Source organism: Mercurialis annua, linkage group LG1-X, assembly GCF_937616625.2.
Source record: "Mercurialis annua linkage group LG1-X, ddMerAnnu1.2, whole genome shotgun sequence".
Classification (NCBI taxonomy): Eukaryota; Viridiplantae; Streptophyta; class Magnoliopsida; order Malpighiales; family Euphorbiaceae; genus Mercurialis; species Mercurialis annua.
In genome coordinates this window covers 61,533,772-61,553,783 of record NC_065570.1, presented here as the reverse complement: position 1 = coordinate 61,553,783, position 20,012 = coordinate 61,533,772, and the positions used below count along the sequence as shown (strand labels likewise).

The 20,012-nt window shown below is 31.0% G+C and overlaps 1 protein-coding gene across 1 annotated transcript; it reads left to right on the top strand.

Annotated features, from left to right (window-relative positions):
• Positions 1-896: 896 nt before the first annotated feature.
• LOC126677967 (calmodulin-binding transcription activator 2) lies at positions 897-14,896 on the top strand. The gene is made up of 13 exons (XM_050372792.2): positions 897-1,151; positions 2,199-2,318; positions 3,489-3,604; positions 3,813-3,901; positions 7,295-7,337; positions 7,538-7,664; positions 8,083-8,208; positions 8,404-8,663; positions 9,594-10,124; positions 10,462-11,153; positions 11,981-12,563; positions 13,592-13,921; positions 14,538-14,896. The coding sequence occupies exons 1-13, from the start codon at positions 1,112-1,114 to the stop codon at positions 14,646-14,648; spliced, it is 3,168 nt and encodes a 1,055-aa protein (XP_050228749.1). The 5' UTR covers positions 897-1,111; the 3' UTR covers positions 14,649-14,896.
• The last annotated feature ends 5,116 nt before the right edge of the window (positions 14,897-20,012 follow it).

The following is a 20,012-nucleotide window of genomic DNA, read 5'->3' as shown; positions in this document are numbered from 1 at the left end:
AATTTAATAAAAATATTTATTTATTTTTTTTAATTTTTTTATATTTTTTTATATAATAAAATAAACTTTTAAAAAAAAATTATTTTTTTGTTTAAAAAAATATTTTTAAAAAATTAAAAAAATTATTTTAAAAATTTTAAAATTATTTTTTATTATTTTAAATATATTTTTCAAAATAAATATTTAAAAATAGTTTTTTAATAATTATATATTTATTATTAAAATATTTTGTTAAATTTTGATTCCCATTTTTAAAAGTCCATTCCCATAGGGTAGGGAGGAATGGATAATTCTTATTGAAGAGGTAATCACATTCTCATTCTCTAATATAATTTGACAAAACAAACACAAACAATGAGAATCATTTTCAATTCCATTCCCATTCCTCCTTTTTGTGCCGAACCAAACGACTCCCTGATTTTTTTATAAAAATATTTTTTTTATAGTTTATTAATAGATTATTGGTAATATTTTTGTAAAAGTGTAAAAAATGAGATATAGATCCAATAAATATCATAAAAAGATCCATTATTATAATTAATTTAAATTAAATAATAAATTTATATTAAGATATTTTAATTCAATTTATTTTCATTAATTTTATCTATTATACAAAATATAGTTACCTTTTTGCATCAATTGTTTTCTAATCCGATAATATCATAAATATACAATAACAAAATATAAAGAAAATTGAATATTATATAATCCGATAAAAAGAATGTGGAAAGAAGCCACCGTCAAAATCAAAAAGTGACTTTCCTTACCAGTTTCTCAAGTTCACACGCACACATAGCAACTCAAACCAACCCAGATAATAAATCACTATAAAATAAACTATTACTAGTAAAAAAATTTATTTAATAAAATCTAATCTACTCAAATAAGATTTTTAAAGACAAAGTATATCTTAAATAAGATTTTTTTTTCCTCTCTCGTGACTGCTGCCCATTGTTCAAACAAGGAAGGCTGACTCAAAAAAATAATAAAAAAATTCGAAGCTCCATTTTTCTCTTGAAAACTCAAATTCGTAAATACAATTATTTACCTCAGTTTGATTTTGCTTGATTTGCATTTGAATCCATAGACACAGATCGAGTATTGATCTCTCATGGCTGATCGTGGATCATACGGTCTAGGTCCTCGATTAGGTAATCATTTTTTTTTGTTTTGTTTTCGGATGTCACTTTCCTTCTTTCATTTATAATTCGTTTCCTTTTCCGTGTTGTGGATGTTTAGATCTATTTCCGTTATTTTACAGAGAAGTTTCACGTAATTGATTTAGGTTTTTTCTTTTGATTTATGGCCTGTTTGGGAATACTTTACGGAACTGTTTGTCGTTTTGATTTTAATTCGAAGGAATATTCAATTTGGTTGAATTCATTTCTTGGTTCCAATTTTGAATTTTATGGAGCTGACTTGACCTAAAGTAGATAGCTGTGTAAAAGATACTTACAAGCTTAAATTGGACTTCATATTAAAGTCTCCCAACTTTTCTAACTCCTTAGTTGGATGATTGTATAAGCTTTGTGCTTTTTGTGATGTATTTTTGGGCTCTGATGACTTAGAGAAAAATGGGAATAGGGGCTTTGTGTTGAGCTGATCACTGGAAGGTTAGATGTTGTAAAAATATGATTATTAGGAACAAGTCTTGAAGACTAAAAAAATTTATACTTTAGTTGTGCTGTGTAAAAAACATTTCCCAAACTATTGGGGATGCCGGGAAGGGCATATGCGCGAGACTCAATATCTAGTTCCATATTTGAAATGGAGTTTATACCTATCTTCCAACTCAAATAATTTGGTGTTGTTGCGGTAGGATGATTGCTAATTTGGTTGCCTTGATTCTGAAGTGAATCTTTATCTATACTAGCCTTCGACTGGATAATTTGCAATTCTGTTCTGCTTATGGCTGAGATAGGCAGCATTGTGATTAATTTTCCCCGCTTTATTAATCCATTGACTAGTAGAATGTATACTTGTGAAGCGCATAGCAGATTTAGATGTGATTTGTTAATTTTGGTGGCGTGGTATCTGTTAGTTTTTAATTTCAAATTAATTCTACTTCCCACATTTTTTTTGCCTATTTAACGGACAGGCACATGCACTTCACAAAGTTCTGATATCTTAGTAGTGTGGTTTGCATTCATTTCAGCAGTTTATTTTCATACATTCAATTTCCTTGATTGGTGATGCAGATATCCAGCAATTGTTTTTAGAAGCACAGCATCGATGGTTGCGGCCTGCTGAGATTTGTGAAATTCTCCGTAATTATCAAAAGTTCCATATTTCTTCGGAGCCGCCAAGCAGACCACCAAGTAGGATTGCTGAAAGCCTGAATCTATTAATTGCATTGTTGCTTTATCAGAAATATGAGGAATTTCTAAGGCTTTATAATCATTTTTATTAAATTCTCGGTCCTTAACACGTTGGAAATTATACTTATCTAAGATTTGTAATTCTGTCAACACTGTGTTGCGTTTCATGCTGTTTTATCCATCTTGATATGTATGTCATGTGGTGGAACTTCTGTATAGTCCTTGATTGTATTTCAATCTTCCCAAAAAAAAGTGTACAAAAAGCAGCATCAGTGCTTTTTAAATCCATGTCACACCCATATAAATGATTCGTGGACCTGGTAGTTTTCTCTTGATGTTCTGAGTTAGCTTTCTGATTCATTTCTACAAGGGAAATTTTGTTTTCTCCATGCCTATTTTGCATCACAGTTTTATGCTGCGGTATTTAGCTACTTGTTGCTGCAATGGAGCCCAATATTACATAATTGACTTTGACAGTTTTTGATACGAGCCATCTTGATTTAAAATTTTCTTTGTTTTGTATTTGCATTTATTTTCCTGACCAAATATTCGTTGTCTTTTAGAAGATATGACTTTGTAAGATTTATCACGGCTCAGATACATAATACTGTTTCGTAATTTTCCTCCCTAAAGTGCTTGTAGAGTGATCAGAATCATGGTTATTATAGAAATTATTCTTTTTAATGTTCTCGTGCTGCTTTTTCATAGAGTTTGTATGTTACCTTTTTTATAAGGTTTGTGTTTTATAGCGGATCGATAAATCTTATGAAAAATGTAGTACGAGCTTGTGTGCTTTTTAAAACAGAGAATCAACTTATATAATGAAATCTTACTAGATGATCAGTGTTACCTTTTTTATAAGGTTAGTGTTTTATAGCGGATCAATAAATCTTATGAAAAATGTAGTACGAGCTTGTGTGCTTTTTAAAACAGAGAATCAACTTATATAATGAAATCTTACTAGATGATCAAATCATCGAATAAATTCTCTCCAACGGTGATAAACTGAGAACCAACTTGCATGATTTACTTTGTTTTGGACATGTTGCATACTGTTATCTTTAAAATTACTTACTGTCATTTACATACTGTTGCTCTTATAATACGCACAGTTTGGAATTTGAAATTTTACATTTAGTTACATGATGGCTTTTGCATTTTCTTGGCCAGGTGGATCTCTTTTTCTTTTTGATCGGAAGGTTTTGAGGTACTTCAGAAAGGATGGACATAATTGGAGGAAAAAAAAGGATGGAAAGACTGTAAAGGAAGCTCACGAGAAGTTGAAGGTAAGTTTGTTGATCAATGGCCTTTGCTTGTGTCTCAACTGGGCGTGCATGATGAAAAGGAGAGAACTCAATTTCTGTAGCAATTCTTTTGTTAAGCTGCTTAATTGTATAATAGTCTTGTGTTTAGAAATTTGTCCCTTGATTATTGATTTGGTTATAAAAAATGTACATAAAATTCTGAAATGTAACATTTTTGAGCAATTTTTAGGTTGGAAGTGTTGACGTATTACATTGCTATTATGCCCACGGAGAAGAGAATGAGAGCTTTCAAAGGCGCAGTTACTGGATGCTTGAACAGTAAGTATGAACTGATTTCTCAGTTGATGTTCTTAATATGCTTTCTTAGAAGTAAAAGCTGTTGCCTTCGGTTCTTTATGAGGCTGTTGAAATTATCACAATATCTGAAAACAAGGTTGCATCCTATTGATAGATTAGACTTGAGAACTGTGTTTGCTAGTAATAGATAAGGCTTAACTAAGTGTGTGCTTAAAGTCCATCCCAATCTCGGATCATAATGTTAATTAGTTTGCCAAAAAAATTGAAGTTGGAGCTGTTCATCTATGTATGAACTTTATAAATTTGAATAAGGATGTACCATGATTGAGTAGATAAAAGCTGGAATAAATTATGTTCCATGATTGAGTTGTTAAAATGTGGAAGGGGATTTGCTGTCGTTTTTTTTTTGCATCTTACTAATCAAAGACTAACTTGAACAATATTGCTGATGCTATATATGGGTTGCTCACAAGCAATCAACACAATGCTGTCCTGGTTGGGAAACCTAACATTGTTGTCTAGATTTTGGATCTTTGGTAGGAAGGAGAACTAGTATTTTTATGCCTGAACCACTGTTGTTGGACTCATACGATTCATGAGTTGAATCGTACAAGTCGAGTTAAGTTTCAAAAAAAACGAGTCGACTCGATGGTATGAATAGCAATTTTGCTAGAATCGGTCTTGAATCGTTAGAATCGAGTGAATCAGATTGACTCGAACCGACTTGGTCAATTCAAACATTCTTTAAAAAGCAGTAATTTGTTTTTCAAAGGTGAAAATTACATCTGAATTTAACCTTTATTCTCATGCGGAATCACATAAAAAATGGAGAAGAAATGAGAAACATGACTTTTTTGTGGGAAAAATTAGATAAACTCATGATTTCTTGCCGTAATGGAGAAAAAGGGAGATGAAGAAGATGAAAGGGATGTAGATAGAAAGGAAGATGAAGAGGCTGAGAGAGATTAAAGTATAAAGGTAAAAGCACGTGTGTGGGTGGGTGGAGTTATTCATGGGTTTTACTAATTTGGTATGACATGTGATATGCATGCAAGTAAATTATATCTTTTGTTTAAATCTTAAATACAACACAGATTTATGTATGTTAATTCCTAAATAATTAAAATAAAAATAAAAAAATTACAAATGAAAAAACAATTAATTTTTATAGAAATCAGTAATTAATTTTATGAAATTAATTGCAATAATTTTTATTTATTTAGTATTTAATACATATTAAAATTAAGAATATTTATTTTTTATTGTTTATATAAAGGCTTAATTCCTTAAAAAACCCCCACCTTGCACTTTTTCTTCGTTTATACTCTGACCTTGTAAAAACACCATTTGTACCCAATTTTGGGTTTTTATGTTTCATCCCTACCCAAAAGTATTAAATTGTACTTTTTTCATTTGCAAAAGAGTTTAAAACATATTTTTTTCTATTTTTAAATATACAAATAAACCCTTAAACTTAAAAAATAATCAAATACATCCAAATAATTAATTAATTTTTTTAATTTTATAAAATAATGAAAAAATTAAAAAATTTATTATTATTTTAAATTTTTTTGTCGGAAATATTTTTTAAAATAATTTAAAAAAAATAATAAATTAAAAATTAAAAAAATTCGAAAATATTTTATTAAAAAATTAAAAAAAAATTATTATTATTTTTATTTTTTTTGAAGAAATGGTATTTTTGTACTATTAATAATATTAATATCTAATTAATATATAAGTTAAAAATGAAGGATTGTTTTAAACTCTTTTTCAAATGAAAAGAGTACAATTTAATACTTTTGGGTAGAGATGAAACATAAAAACTCAAAATTGGGTACAAATGGTGTTTTTACAAGGTCAGGGTATAAACGAAAAAAAAATACAAGGTAGGGGTTTTTTAAGAAATTAAGCCTTATATAAATTACTTTGTAATTAATATTAATAGTTTAAACCGAATCTTGCGATTCAATTCAATTTTCGATCACGATTTATAAAATTAAGATTTTGTTTCACGATTTGAATCTCGATTTAACAACTATGGCCTGAACCATGTTTCATAGCAAATTTATTCCTAGGCTTCTTTTTCTAGGAAAAGAGATGATAACTGAATTTGCAAATGTTGATCACTTTAACTTTTTATTTATGTGGTTTTTATTTATATACAATTTGATGAAAGAAAAGGATCAGAAATTCTGCTCCAGTGCACAAAAGTGTTCACGAGATACATTTACGAGGAGAAGAACACAATGAAATAATATTCAGAGGACGCTAGGTACTGAACATTATTCTATTCCATAATTGCCCAAGAAAAGTGGAATGGACAGAAGAAATAAACTATCCGTTAAAATAAAAATGTCAAAAATTGTTACAGTGCGATTTCATCCTTTCACGTAAGCATTTGAGCTGCATTGCTTCAGCTTGCACATAAAAGTATTTGTATGAAGATTATATTTCAAAAGGATATGCGCAAGGGAGTATGTGCTAAATAGATGATTCTAAATTGAAGGATAGCTTCAGAACCGTCTTTTGTGTTTTCTACAGGCAGGACCAGCATTGAACTGATAATTTAAAAACCCAAATTTAGCAAGGAAATAACTAAATGAAATAGATATGACGACCTATAAATGGAAAAACAGGACGAGTAAATAACTAAGTTCATTAACTCTTACTCAGAAAGGTAAATCAAATGGTTTTTCTTACAAAAGCATTGTATACAGGCTTGGGAAATGTTTTGCAATTGTGCAAAGTTGTAAATTAAAGCTCGGTGAATATTCGCATTTACAGACTGCTACTATGTGCAAACCCCCAACTCTGCGGGCAAAATATAGCAAATTGAACTTTTGTTGTCTAAGGAATGAAACTTCTGTAGAGATATATGAAAGCTATGAGTGTAGGCTATGAAAAGGAACTACAGCCTTGAGATATTTGCAAAGTAGTTGTTATGCTGCAACAGTTGCTATGCACAATGAGCCGAGTCATTGTTTTTTACATATTTTTTCATTTTCAACTTTGAATTTCTGTTTCATTTTAGTTTTTAAATGATGGATAGCCATAATAATGGGTACTGGAGTGCAATAGAATGAGTGGCAGATTGAGTAACATTGGCAGTTGGTGCCACCGGTAAAGGTTTCCTTTGTTAATTTTTGCACACTAAGGTCAATCCTAAGTGGACTGCACTTTCATATTATAGTACATTGCATTCTAATCCCCTCTCTGCTCCGACCATTGGTTTTACTGTCATTATGTTCATTTTTCACTATTATGAGAATGTTATGATTATAACCAACCCATATTGTCTCTGCACAATTTTTTTTGTTTTGCATGTGATATTCTTATACATCTTTTTTTGGGTTTGATTTTTTGTTTTGCCCTCTTTCTGCGAAATACTTATGAGTTTGCTGACTGCTGCAGGGAGCTGATGCATATAGTTTTTGTCCACTACTTGGAAGTCAAGGTAGAAAGTCTTTCTTGTGCTTCATTCTAAATTCATTTTTCTAATTACATGGCTTTCGGTTGGAGTATCTTCTCATATACTTTGAGACATAAAGATTGAATGGCCTGTAAATTTTTCTATTAAGGTTCCTTCTAAAGTTTTTAGTTTTTAGTTTTTCCCTTTTCTTTTTCCACTCTTCATTGTAAACATTTTTGCATCAGGGTAACAGGACAAATAGCAGTCCTTCAAACAGCCTAGTTGCAAGTAGTTACAAAGAGCCTTCAGGAAATACAGACTCTACAAGCCCAACTAGCACTCTTACCTCATTTTGTGAAGATGCTGATTCAGGTACGATCTGTGCAACATTTGTTAGTATCAGGCAGTTCTGTACTACTATTTGCTCAATTGGAGCTGGAGCTTAGAGCGGAGAGGAATTTATATAGAGTGCAGTGTGTAGCTATAGAGTGCTGTTTTTCTAGCCATTATGTGGATTAGGTAGCCTGATGAAAGTAATTGTGGAAGGACCCTCCAAGTAGGTGTTAAGAGTGGTAATTCCATGATTAAGAATTTTGATTCTGTGGAGTTATATCTGGATCTCAGTCCTGGTGTCCTTGGATTGGATAATATCATTTTGCTATTTTATCTCCATATCCACCCTTAGGAGAGAATTTTAAATGTCGTGACAGTGAACAATTAGTAAATACATGTTTTTTGTCTCTTTCTTTATGATGCTATTTTTATAGCAACTTTTGAACAATATATGCAGCTGATAGTCAGCAAGCCAATTTTGGCCATCACCCGTGTCTCGAGTCACCGCAGATGCAGAGTGGTGTTATAACGGGCAAAATAAATACTGACATGTCAAGTTCTCAGTTTCTGCATCCTGGTTCAGGTATGGTTTTCTGTTACTGTAATTTTTTGTTTGTTATCGATCATCTTATATTTAAGTGGTTTGTTCAGTTGAAATTTTTAGTTTTCTATCGCTTGTTTAAGACTTTACACTATCCATAACTAAAACTTGATTGTATGTACTATTAAACATTTTTATTGAATAATCATTAATGTCAGTCTTGAATTTTCTGAACAGGTCCAGTTTCATATGTTCATGGAGATAGGCCTGGAAATAATGGTACTGGCATTACTGAGGCTCAAAGCTTGGCATCCTGGGAAGAGGTCTTTGAACAATGTACGAGGGGAGAAAAGATTGCACCTTCTCATTTATCAACAACTTCCAATCAGTATGATGCTAATGGAATCGGAAGGAATACAGTCCTTGATGACTTTTTTGCTGTTGGCAGTTCTCATAAAGATGAGTATGGCGGTGTGCAAATGGAATCACATTGGCAGGTAATTAAAATGCTTTAGTTGCTGTATTGTACCATCATATTTGCTTAATTATTTGACGCATAAAGATTAAATATTGGATGATGCATAATAAATTATATTCTTTATAGTTCTTGTTCAGCTTTTTTTACCTGTGTTCATTGCCTGTCTATAATGTGTAGCAAATATGGTCTGGTAATGTATGAAGGAATTTCTTAAATAAAAGATGATAATTGGTAGAGGAAGATGTATATTTGCTCGTATTGTTTCTTGTAATTCTGTTTTTTATTGTTTCTTAGGTTTGGGGAGTTTAGGGATAGAGATTTTACCTGTCCATATAAACTCGATTGGGATTGAGCTTTGTGTATTACATGTGCAAATAAGTTCAACTTAATGATCATGCATAGAAGACACAAGCTTTATAAAAATAAAGTTCTCAAGCTAAGTAGATTGGTAGAGAAAATAGTTCATATGCAAACTAGAGTAATTCTTGGAATTGACGTTTCATAGTGCATTTACAACTGAGTTCAACTCAATGACCATGGCGTGATGTGATATGATCGAGAAGATCTTATATAGAACTTCTCAAAAATATTGTATTAAAATGTAATATAGTGGTGGAAAGCGGGGATATCATATAATCCACACCAATGTTTTTAAAACTGGACCGAAGATCAAACTGGCTCATAAGGGGCTCATGCTTTGACCGGTTCAACGGTTTAACTCGATTTTTTTAATTTTAATAATTATTAATTTTGTAATTTTAAATTATTAATTTATTGATTTTAAAAATAATGTATTTAAAATTTATAAATAAAAAATAAAATGTCGTATTTAAATTGAAATATCCTTAAAAAAAATCATAAATAACTATTGTTTGGTTCGGGGGAATGTGAATGCATTTGTACAGCGTCACCTGTAGATGTTCATGCTATGTTTGTTTGTTGTCTCCAGATCCCTTTCCAAAACAGTTCCTTGCGCACACCGGATGGTTCCATTGGCCAAACATTAGATGCAGAGCTGGGATATGATTTGGATTCCAGGTTCTTTGATCAAAGAACTAATAACATTGATTTTCCAACTGCATTTGAGGATTTTTTCTCTGGTCCCTTACAGCACAACGAGGAGGTTGTCCATAACAACCATCAAATTCTTGATGCAAATGCAGAACTTCTGATGCAGACAAAAGCTAACAATGACATCTCTGTAGACGAAAATAACAAGTATTCTTTTATTCTGAAGCAACCATTATTGGAAGGTGAGGAAGGATTGAAGAAAGTTGACAGCTTTTCTCGTTGGGTTACGAGAGAACTTGGAGAAGTGGATGATTTGCATATGAAGTCTTCGTCTGGTCTTTCATGGAGCACTGTGGATTGTGGTAATGTGGCTGATGATTCTTCATTGAGCCCCTCGCTTTCACAAGATCAGCTTTTTAGCATAATAGACTTTTCACCAAAGTGGGCATATGCAGACTCAAAAACAGAGGTATGCAATATCTCTTTCTAATGTGAATTCAGCTATTGTGGCATGTTACTGGCTTAAATCTCAATCAGTCATTTTGGCTCTTAAACCCATTTTTTTTCTTTTGATGGTAAGATGGTAATAATATACTGTTGTACATTATTTGAAAACTTATAATTGCCATTGTTTCATTTGGATATCTCGAATAGTCTTTATCCAATTTCATGGACCTCAGCTGTGTCACGGATTTTGTCTCAAAGTATTCCCTAGTCATTGTACCCACCTAAACTTACTGTTACAGCAGGTACCCAATTTGACTGAGTAATGAGTACTTGCTGCTTTTTTTTTTGTTGCAAAACAGGTTCACATCATTGGCACATTTTTGAAGAGTCAGCATGAGGTGATAAAATATAATTGGTCTTGCATGTTTGGGGAACTTGAGGTTCCTGCTGAGGTTTTGGCAGATGGGATACTTTGCTGCTATGCTCCAGCCCATAGTGTTGCAAGAGTTCCTTTTTATGTTACATGTTCCAACAGGTTTGCTTGTAGTGAAGTGCGGGAATTTGATTATCAGGTAGGTTCTCCTCAAGATCATGTCTCAGATGTTTATCAAAGTGGTGCGGATGACATTTATCTTCATTCACGATTAGAAGATTTACTGTCTCTGAGATCTTCCAGTCCTTCTAGCTGCCTCTTTGATGGCGCTAGAGAGAAACATAAGTTGGTTGAAAAACTCATTTTATTGAAAGAGGAAGATGAAGGTTGTCGATTGGCGGATTCTACCTCAGAGAATTATTTGTCCCAAGATGAAATTCGGAAGAAGTTTTTGCAGAAGGGAATGCAAAAGAAATTGTATTCATGGCTACTCCATACAGTAGCTGAAAGTGGTAAAGGGCCAAGCATGCTGGATGATGATGGGCAAGGTGTGCTTCACTTAGCAGCTGCACTCGGTTATGACTGGGCTTTAAAACCAACCACAACTGCTGGAGTCAGTATTAATTTCCGCGATGTGAATGGATGGACTGCTCTTCATTGGGCTGCATTTTATGGAAGGCAAGAACTTAATATTTACACGCTTATGTTAGATCTGTCCTTCATGTGCAGTGCTTTCGAGAAGCAACCTCTGTTATTTTTCCTTGCCCTCACAGTTTTAATTCTTTATTTTACTTGCCTTTGAGTAGTTTGTGTTCAAAGTTCTCCAGAGCAATTCTACATCCGGCATGATGCTTTCTATTAGCTATAAAAGGAGCAAACATAATAATGGCTTTCCTTGCTCCAAAAAAAATGCAGAGACATACCAAAATGCATTTTCATGAAAATGACGACAAAAAGTTGAAATTTTCTCTATTAGTTCTGTAACTTGAAGCTTCCTGTTCTTTTTTGTATATATGCTGACACATATCCTGCTATATTCTGAAACTTCCATGGGGTATTACTTCCAACTTTCTTTTATTTTTCCCTCCCCCCATAGTTTTATTCCTCATCTTACATGACGTTAGTACTTTGTTTTTAATACATAATAGTCATGTGCATTCTAGAGGATGCATTCTTCTTTTAGTAAGTAGAGAGGAGAGTGCATAACGATGGCTTTTTCCCTGTTCGCACCAAAATGCAGATGTAGACCAGAATGCCTTTCCATGAAATTGACAGTGACAAAGTCAGAAAAATGCATTTTCTCTATAAGCTCTGTAGTTTGAAGCTTCTTATTCTTTGCTTCATACATATTCCTACATATATCTTGCAAACAGTAATTAGTTATTGCTGAAACTTCCCAAAGAATTTTTCTTCCAGTTTTTGATTCTGTTAAATTTATCATGTGCCCTGATATCTATTTGCAGTGTCAAAAATATCTACTATTTATTAAATGCTTGTAAATGCAGAGAGCAGACGGTTGCTGCCCTTGTTTCGTTGGGTGCCGATACTCGGGTATTGACAGATCCATCCCCAGAATTTCCTTTGGGGAGAACTCCAGCAGACATTGCATCAGGCAATGGACACAAAGGAATCTCTGGTTTCCTTGCAGAGTCCTCTTTGACCAGCTACCTACATTTGCTTACACTGATTGATTCAAAGGAAGGTGGTGCTTCAGAAGTTATAGGAATGACAGCTGTGCAAACAATTTCAGAACGGACGGCAACTCCTGTGAATGGTGGTGACGTGCCAAATATGCTATTGCTGAAGGATTCACTTACTGCTGTTCGGAATGCTACACAAGCTGCTAATCGTATACATCAAGTATTCAGAATGCAATCATTCCAAAGGAAACAGTTAACTGAGTATGGAGATGATGAAATCAACATGTTGGATGAACAAGCTCTTGCACTTCTAGCTTCCAAGACACGTAAGCATGTACATTCTGATAGAGTAGTCAATGCTGCAGCAGTACAGATCCAAAAGAAGTATCGTGGCTGGAAGAAGAGAAAAGAGTTCTTGATAATCCGGCAAAGAATTGTAAAGATACAGGTCAGCTTCTGTATTTTCTCTTCTTAATTTTTCAGGGTGGTTATTTTTTCCCCTACGTGAGAACTTATTGTTGACTCTTGGCTCTGATTCCATTTTGATTTGGACCTTCCTTTTCTTTTCTTTCCTACTTGAAAAATTGTTGTATTTTAGCTGTGATTTCATTTTGATTTGATTCTTCCTTCTTGACTTTGAGAACCTGGGAAGTGTTTGAGATTTCTTCTTTTCTTGAGAATTCAACTTCTTAGGTATTACAATTGTATATTTCTAAATCTCAGGTTAGGGTTTTAGATTCTTTTTTTTATTCAAGAATTTGATATCTGCTTCTCAAATCAGAATTTTATTTAGCCTTTTATGCTTAAATATTTAGAAACTTAAATGCAAAAGGTTGAATTTTCCATGATAGTTATGGATAAACTAAAAGAATAACCGAAATTTCAAAGCTTCAGTTTTTTGTGAAATTAAAATGCAGTATTCTGAATCTATCTTTGATCTGTCTATAGAACAACACAATTTATATAATGATCAGAAATTTACTAAGCTTTTTCTGGTTAAAATTTTAAACTTATGTGTAAACATTGGAATTTCTATAAAACTTAAAATATGGATAAAGTAAAAGAATAACTGAAGTTTCAAAGCTTTAATCTTTAATGAAACTTAAATTCATTATTCTGGATCCAGCTTTGATTTATCTCGTGACAACGCAATTTAAATATATCAAAGATTTATAAATGACACCCATTTAATTCTTGCAGAACAGATCTTTGGTTCATTTCTTTTTATATGTAAAGAAGATAGTTTGTTGTTATATGTCATGGATTTATTTGGTAATACCAATCTATGCAGCCACTGGTTGATAAATTCGTGTGTGCTTCTTACATGTTTTTGACATTTGAGTGCTATGTTTACGAGTCAGTTAAGTTATTTAATAGGGTATCTACTTAATAAGAAGCAATTATTGTTTATCTTTCTTGATTCTGTATTATTCCTTCAAAATTTTCATACTGACTTTAGATTCTTATCATATGAAGGCCCATATAAGGGGCCACCAGGTAAGGAAACAGTATAGGACAATCATCTGGTCAGTTGGGATTCTGGAGAAGGTTATTTTGCGTTGGAGACGTAAAGGAAGTGGTCTACGGGGATTCCGCCGGGATGCACCAATAGTTCCTAGGGAATCCATTGTGCAACTTAAGGACCCGAAAGAGGATGACTATGATTTTCTAAAAGAAGGAAGGAAACAAAATGAGCAGAGGCAGGAAAAGGCACTTACAAGGGTAAAATCCATGTATCATTGTGTAGAAGGACAAGCTCAATATAGAAGGCTGCTCACTTATTTTGAGAAGTTCCGGCAAACTAGGGTATGCATATCTATCTTTCTTTCTGGTTTTACGATATATCTATGCGGATCATGTCCTTTTTTATTTCCCCCCGAAACTTTTCCTCTTTAATGTACTTCCTGGTCAATACAAACTAGTTATTTGGGACTAACATCAGGTAGGGGATAGGTACCATGCATGTTATTGGTAAATTGCCACTTTCTGTGCTTTGTGCCTCAATCTACCTATCACTTTAACCTTTCAAGCTACCAGTCTATAGGTTGGGTCATCTCTGACAATTCATGTGGAGCATGTTTTATATACCCTTTGAATTGTGCCATTGTCAATAGTTTTGCAGTATAAATCAAGTGGTAGTCTCTACCTGATCTTGTTTGCACAATCAGACGAGTCTATATTTTGTCAGGTTTATTCGGAATGCCTTCAGGATTTGTATTTTCTCCTGCTTTTTTGACCTAGTTATTCAGCTCGTCTAAGAAGTATATGAGCATCTCCGAGTCATGACGGTTAGAAATTATTGTTCTTGATGTGGCTATTTCAAGCCTGATAAATGTGTTAGATTTTAGTTTATTTTAACCACGGCATAAGTAAAACAAATGTTAACGGAATGACATTCATAATTCGCCTTTTCTATTGGCAGGAAAGTGAGATGTTGCTGAGCAGCCCGAATGAGATGGCTTATGGAGAAGATCTGATTGATATTGATTCGCTTTTGGATGATGACACTTTCATGTCAATAGCATTCGAGTAAAGTTCAGCTTTACTGATTTCCCTCACCCGTAGATAGATGAATGCCCTAACTTTTATGCCTCTATATGTAAATAGCTAACTGATTGTAGTCCTACCTCTTGATAATATTTAAACAGGACTTGCATATATAGTCTTGACTAGAAGCTTAACTTCCCAAGGTTTAATGCTTGCTTTTGAATATATTTAATTTCTTGGTTGTAATACAATTTAAGTGTGTTGTGCTATAGCATTTGAGATCATTTTGATAAATGCGTTCAAGCATCTCAGTTTAAGGCCTTTTGAAGCTCTAGTTTAACGTTTCCACGTGTCATACTGCTCGTTATAAAATTCACGTTTGGAAATGGCATATATGGTTTTGATTTTTTAGCTTGTGTTTGTGGTTTCTTTACTGTATGAGTGGATTGAGAGGTGGTTAATTTGGATTTAGCTTGTTTAATTTGTTCCATTATGGATCACAAGCTTCATTGAGCGTCAACAGAATATAAGTTAAAGTTATTTTTGAACTGAAATCACTAATTGTTCATAATAAAAATTATAGTGAATTTTTGTTTAATTCTGGTAGAGTTTGTTATTAATCTAATAACCTGAGCTTAAGCTACTGGTAATGTGATTTAGCTTGCGAGTGTAGATCGGTTTTGATTAAGAACTTTATTTTTTCAGGAGTGGACTAGTCTTTGATTGATTTAAAAGACATATTAGAGAACCTAGTTCTGCTGCAATAGTTACCAGGCCGCATCAAGTTCCATATTGCAGTTATGTCTTCTTTTAATGGTCTTTCTAATTTGTTTTAGATGGCATGCTTTATCAATCTGTTCATTTTTTCCATTATATATATATATATATATATATATAAAAGATGTCATTATGAAAAAAATTGAAAAAAAATTAATTACCATTAAAATTAAAAATAATGATGGAAATAAGTTACCCTTATGAAAAAGTGATGAGAAAAGTAATAATTACCTTTAAAATAAAGAAGAGGAATTACACCATTTACCAAAAAAAATAAAAAAAATTACAAAACTACATATTGACTTTTTTCATTTATAAAAATTCTAGTTGATTTAAAATAATTACAAAACTACCCAAAAATAAAAAATAATTACAAACATACGGTGTATACTGTTGGTATAATGTCAGTATGTTAATAAATTAACATTATATCAACATTATACCAACATTATGCATACTGAGATTTTATTAATATTAAATAAAAATTTATCAAAATTATATCAAATCGTATATTAAAAATTAAATTAATAATATACCAAATTATACCAACAGTATACCAAGAGTATACACATCAAAATATACTGAAATTTTATTATTAGATAAAATTACACCAACATTACACCACATCGTATACTAAAAATTAAACTAGCAATATGCTAAAACTATACCAACAATATACAAATTCTCTAGTTCATAATCAACTATAGTGAAAAATATATATAAAAAGAGAAGATAACAAAATTACCACAAAAAAGCCCCCCATTTACCTACTTTACCATATATTACAATTGTTTTACATCAGCACCACCTTTTCTACATTAATGCAATGTTGATGATGTCAGCGTGCATCACCTGACGCACACTGACATCACGTGGTATGCATTGTTATGAACAATGCATTGTTATGCACTGTTCTTAACAATGCAATAATTAAATAGCACCACATATTTTTTAAAATAAAAACAATTATTTATATAATTATTGGTTTAAAATATTAAAAATTTATTTATATAAATTTAAAAAATATTATTGATTTTAATTTTCAAAATATAAATATATTAAATTTTAATAATATAGAATATACAAATACCCATGTGATGTTATTTTTTTTTCTTTTTTCAATTGAAACAAAAACTTGTATTATATATATTTAACATTAAAATTGAAACTTGCAAAATTCTTTATAATATATTTATTTAAATTTTAAAATATCAATATTAATCTTAATTCTAAAATTATTAGTATATTAAATTTTAAAAACATAAAAATGCACAAATAATACAATTTAAAAAATTAATTTTATGAATTATGGATATATGATTGATACACGCCGAACACGGTTCTGATATATAAATAATACTATATATTATGTATAAATTATGTATCAGAGATGTATTTATTGAATATATTTAAAATATATACATATATTATATATAAATTATGTATTAACGATGTATATATTTAAATATATTTAAAAAATGTATCCCCGATATATCTATTAAGTACATTTAATAAATGTATCTATCATGTATAAATTATGTATCTGCGATGTATCTATTAAGTAAATTTAAAAATGTATCTATTGTGTATAATTATGTAGTAAAAATGTATTTATCATATATAAATTATGTATGAAAGTTATATCAAATATGTATTTAAAATTTTGTAATAAAACTAAAAAAAAAGATGTAACAAAATGTGTATATATTGTATAAATTATGTATCAACGATGTATCTATTAAGTACATTTAAAAAATATATCTAACATGTTTAATATGTTTTTTTGATAAATATCACGTATAAGTTATGTATCGGAGATATATCACATATATATGTATCAGACGTGTATCAAATATGTATCAAATATGTATCAAATATTATTTTTCAAATTCTTTTTGTATGTTTTGATTATTTCTAATTTTTTTTACGTAAATTAAATTTATCGTGTGTGTTTTTTTTGACAGGAAATTGTATATGTATCAAAAATGTACTTAATGGTATCAGAGATGTATCATCTATGTATCGGAAATGTATCAAATATGTATCAGAGATGTATCTGTTATATCGGGATTTTGGAAAAAACAATTAACTTACCTACGTGTAATTTAACTATTTTTTTAAATAATATATCAGTAAATATCTAATATATCTAAAATTTTATCTAGTTAATACTTGCAGCACCATTTTTACAATTCAAAACAGAGACTGAAACAAACCGATTAAATTAGTCGGTTGATTCAATTACATCGATAAAAAAAAGTTTAGCCGATCGATTATGTATCAAAAATGTGTCAAATATGTATCGAATATGTATTTTTTCCCTTTTTTTCAATTTCCATTTAAGAGCTTTCATTTTTTTCAATTTCCATCTAAGTCTGATGGCCACCATCGTTTTACTCTGTAGATTTTTTCTTATATCGATACAAAACAATGCAAATAAATTCATAAAATTTTCATAAAAATGAGGAAGCATCATAATCAAATAGATAGCCTTAACTTACAATTAAGATTTAGATCATCAATTTTCTATTAAAATGTTACTAAACCAAAAATGACAGAACAAAATGTTCTGCGCAATCATCTCTGTCACCCAATTTCATGTATAGTACAATTCCATCAGAATCAATAAGTGGTTTTTTTGCACAATTTAAAAACATCGAGAGCTTAACATCCTTCTCTTTTTCTTTCTTAGCTGAATTAGCACTTCCAAAGTTCACTTTCCCATTTATAGAGCCTCGTTGCGAGCTCAATTCACCATTAAAATTGCCAAAAGTAATTCCAGTGGGGCAATTTAAAGAACCAAACTTCAATTCTTTCTTTTTCACGGGTTTTCATCTTGCCATGACCTGATGTCATCTTCTGTGAATGACCCAAATAATAAAACCTACAAGATCAACATAGCAAACTCCATTATATAATCTATAACTGATAATCAAACAATTAAACAAATATAAAATTCGACTAAAATTTACAAAGACGTACCTTTTTATTATTATTATTAATACTCATATTTTGTGTTAGATAGACGAATCTGAGAATTTGGACCCAAGAAGCGTATAAATTTATAATTAAGAAAAGATAGGATAAATTGAGGAAAAAACACAAGACTATGGGAATTTAAGGAGTTGCAGTGAGGAGCAATAGAGAAGTCGAATGGAGAAGACATGGAAATTTAGTTTGAAATAAAGTGGTAGTGGTTGAAAAGAAATAAGGAAAAGTGGTATTTAAGAAAGAAAAGTGGCAAAAAAGTAAACAATCTTATTATAATTGCATTATGTGAAATATGTGGTCTTTTTTTTTGCTTTTTTGTTATTTTTTCATATAAAAAATATATACATGTTATCAACTAGAAAATATATATAAAAATTATTATCGATATTACCAAAAATATACTGAAATTATAACAATAATAAACCAAATACTATTTTTAAATTCTATGATTTATAGTTTAATATCCGAAATTATACCATAATTATTCACACATCATACTTTTGTAAATAATTTTCATTTTTTGATAGTTTTGTAAATAAAAAAAATTTACAGGTACTTTTGTCATCATCCCAATAAAGAATGATAAAAGTCTTTGAGTTTGCTTGCTTATAATGAAATAAATTTTATAACTTTGGTAACCCATATAAATAGAGAAAAGAGTCATTTATATTCTTAAGGTCTGACTTCAGATCAAATAAGCGTTTAGTATTCGCAAAGGTTGATATATGCCCCAAACGTCTTAAAAAGTGAACAATTAGGCCCTCGATTTTAACAACCAGGTCTCTAACATCTCATTTATGCATTCAAATTGGGACTTGATTGTTCACTTTTTAAGACGTTAAAGGCATTATATGAATCTTTTCGGATGTTAAAGGCTTACTTGGTCTTGAAGCTGAACCTCAAGGACATGAATGATCCTTTTTCCATATAAAAAGTATCTCGGCTTAAGGGTTAAAAATGCAACATTTATTATTATATATGGTGTTATCAATGAGAAATACTTGTGTGAACCTAATTTGCCATGAACGATCCATTAAATGCATGATGCATGGTGTTATTAATTAATCCCTCCGTCCCAATAGAATTGTCAATTTTTATATTATCACACAATTTAGGAGAATACAATTAATACTATGAACTTCTACAAAAAAAATTCTACCGTTTCTATATATCTTTATTTAATAATCTCAAAAATCTCATTTACTTATAGATAGCAATAAATAGCAACTCATTATTTTTAGATAGGAACAATATGATAAAGTTAATTTTAAAGATTGTTACTCCCTCCGTCTTATTTTAGAATTCACATTTCATTTTACACATAGAGAAAAAAAGCACTAAAAAGCATTAATTACTATGTTTTTTGTCTTGTTTTGCCCTTATTAATGATATTGGAATTTTTATATAAATTCGGATAAGAGATTCTGGAGGTTACTAAACTTTTCCTGAGTTGCAATTAGGTAACTCAACTTAATTCGTTACAAAATTATTATTGTACAATAAAAGGCCGACTTCCGGCGGTTTTTAAGTGAATTCCGACCAATTCCTTAATGCATTCCAGCCATAAAAAAACCAAAATCTGGTGATCTATAAATAACTTGCGGAATGACATGGTGAATGAGGGATGGGTGACTCAAATTCC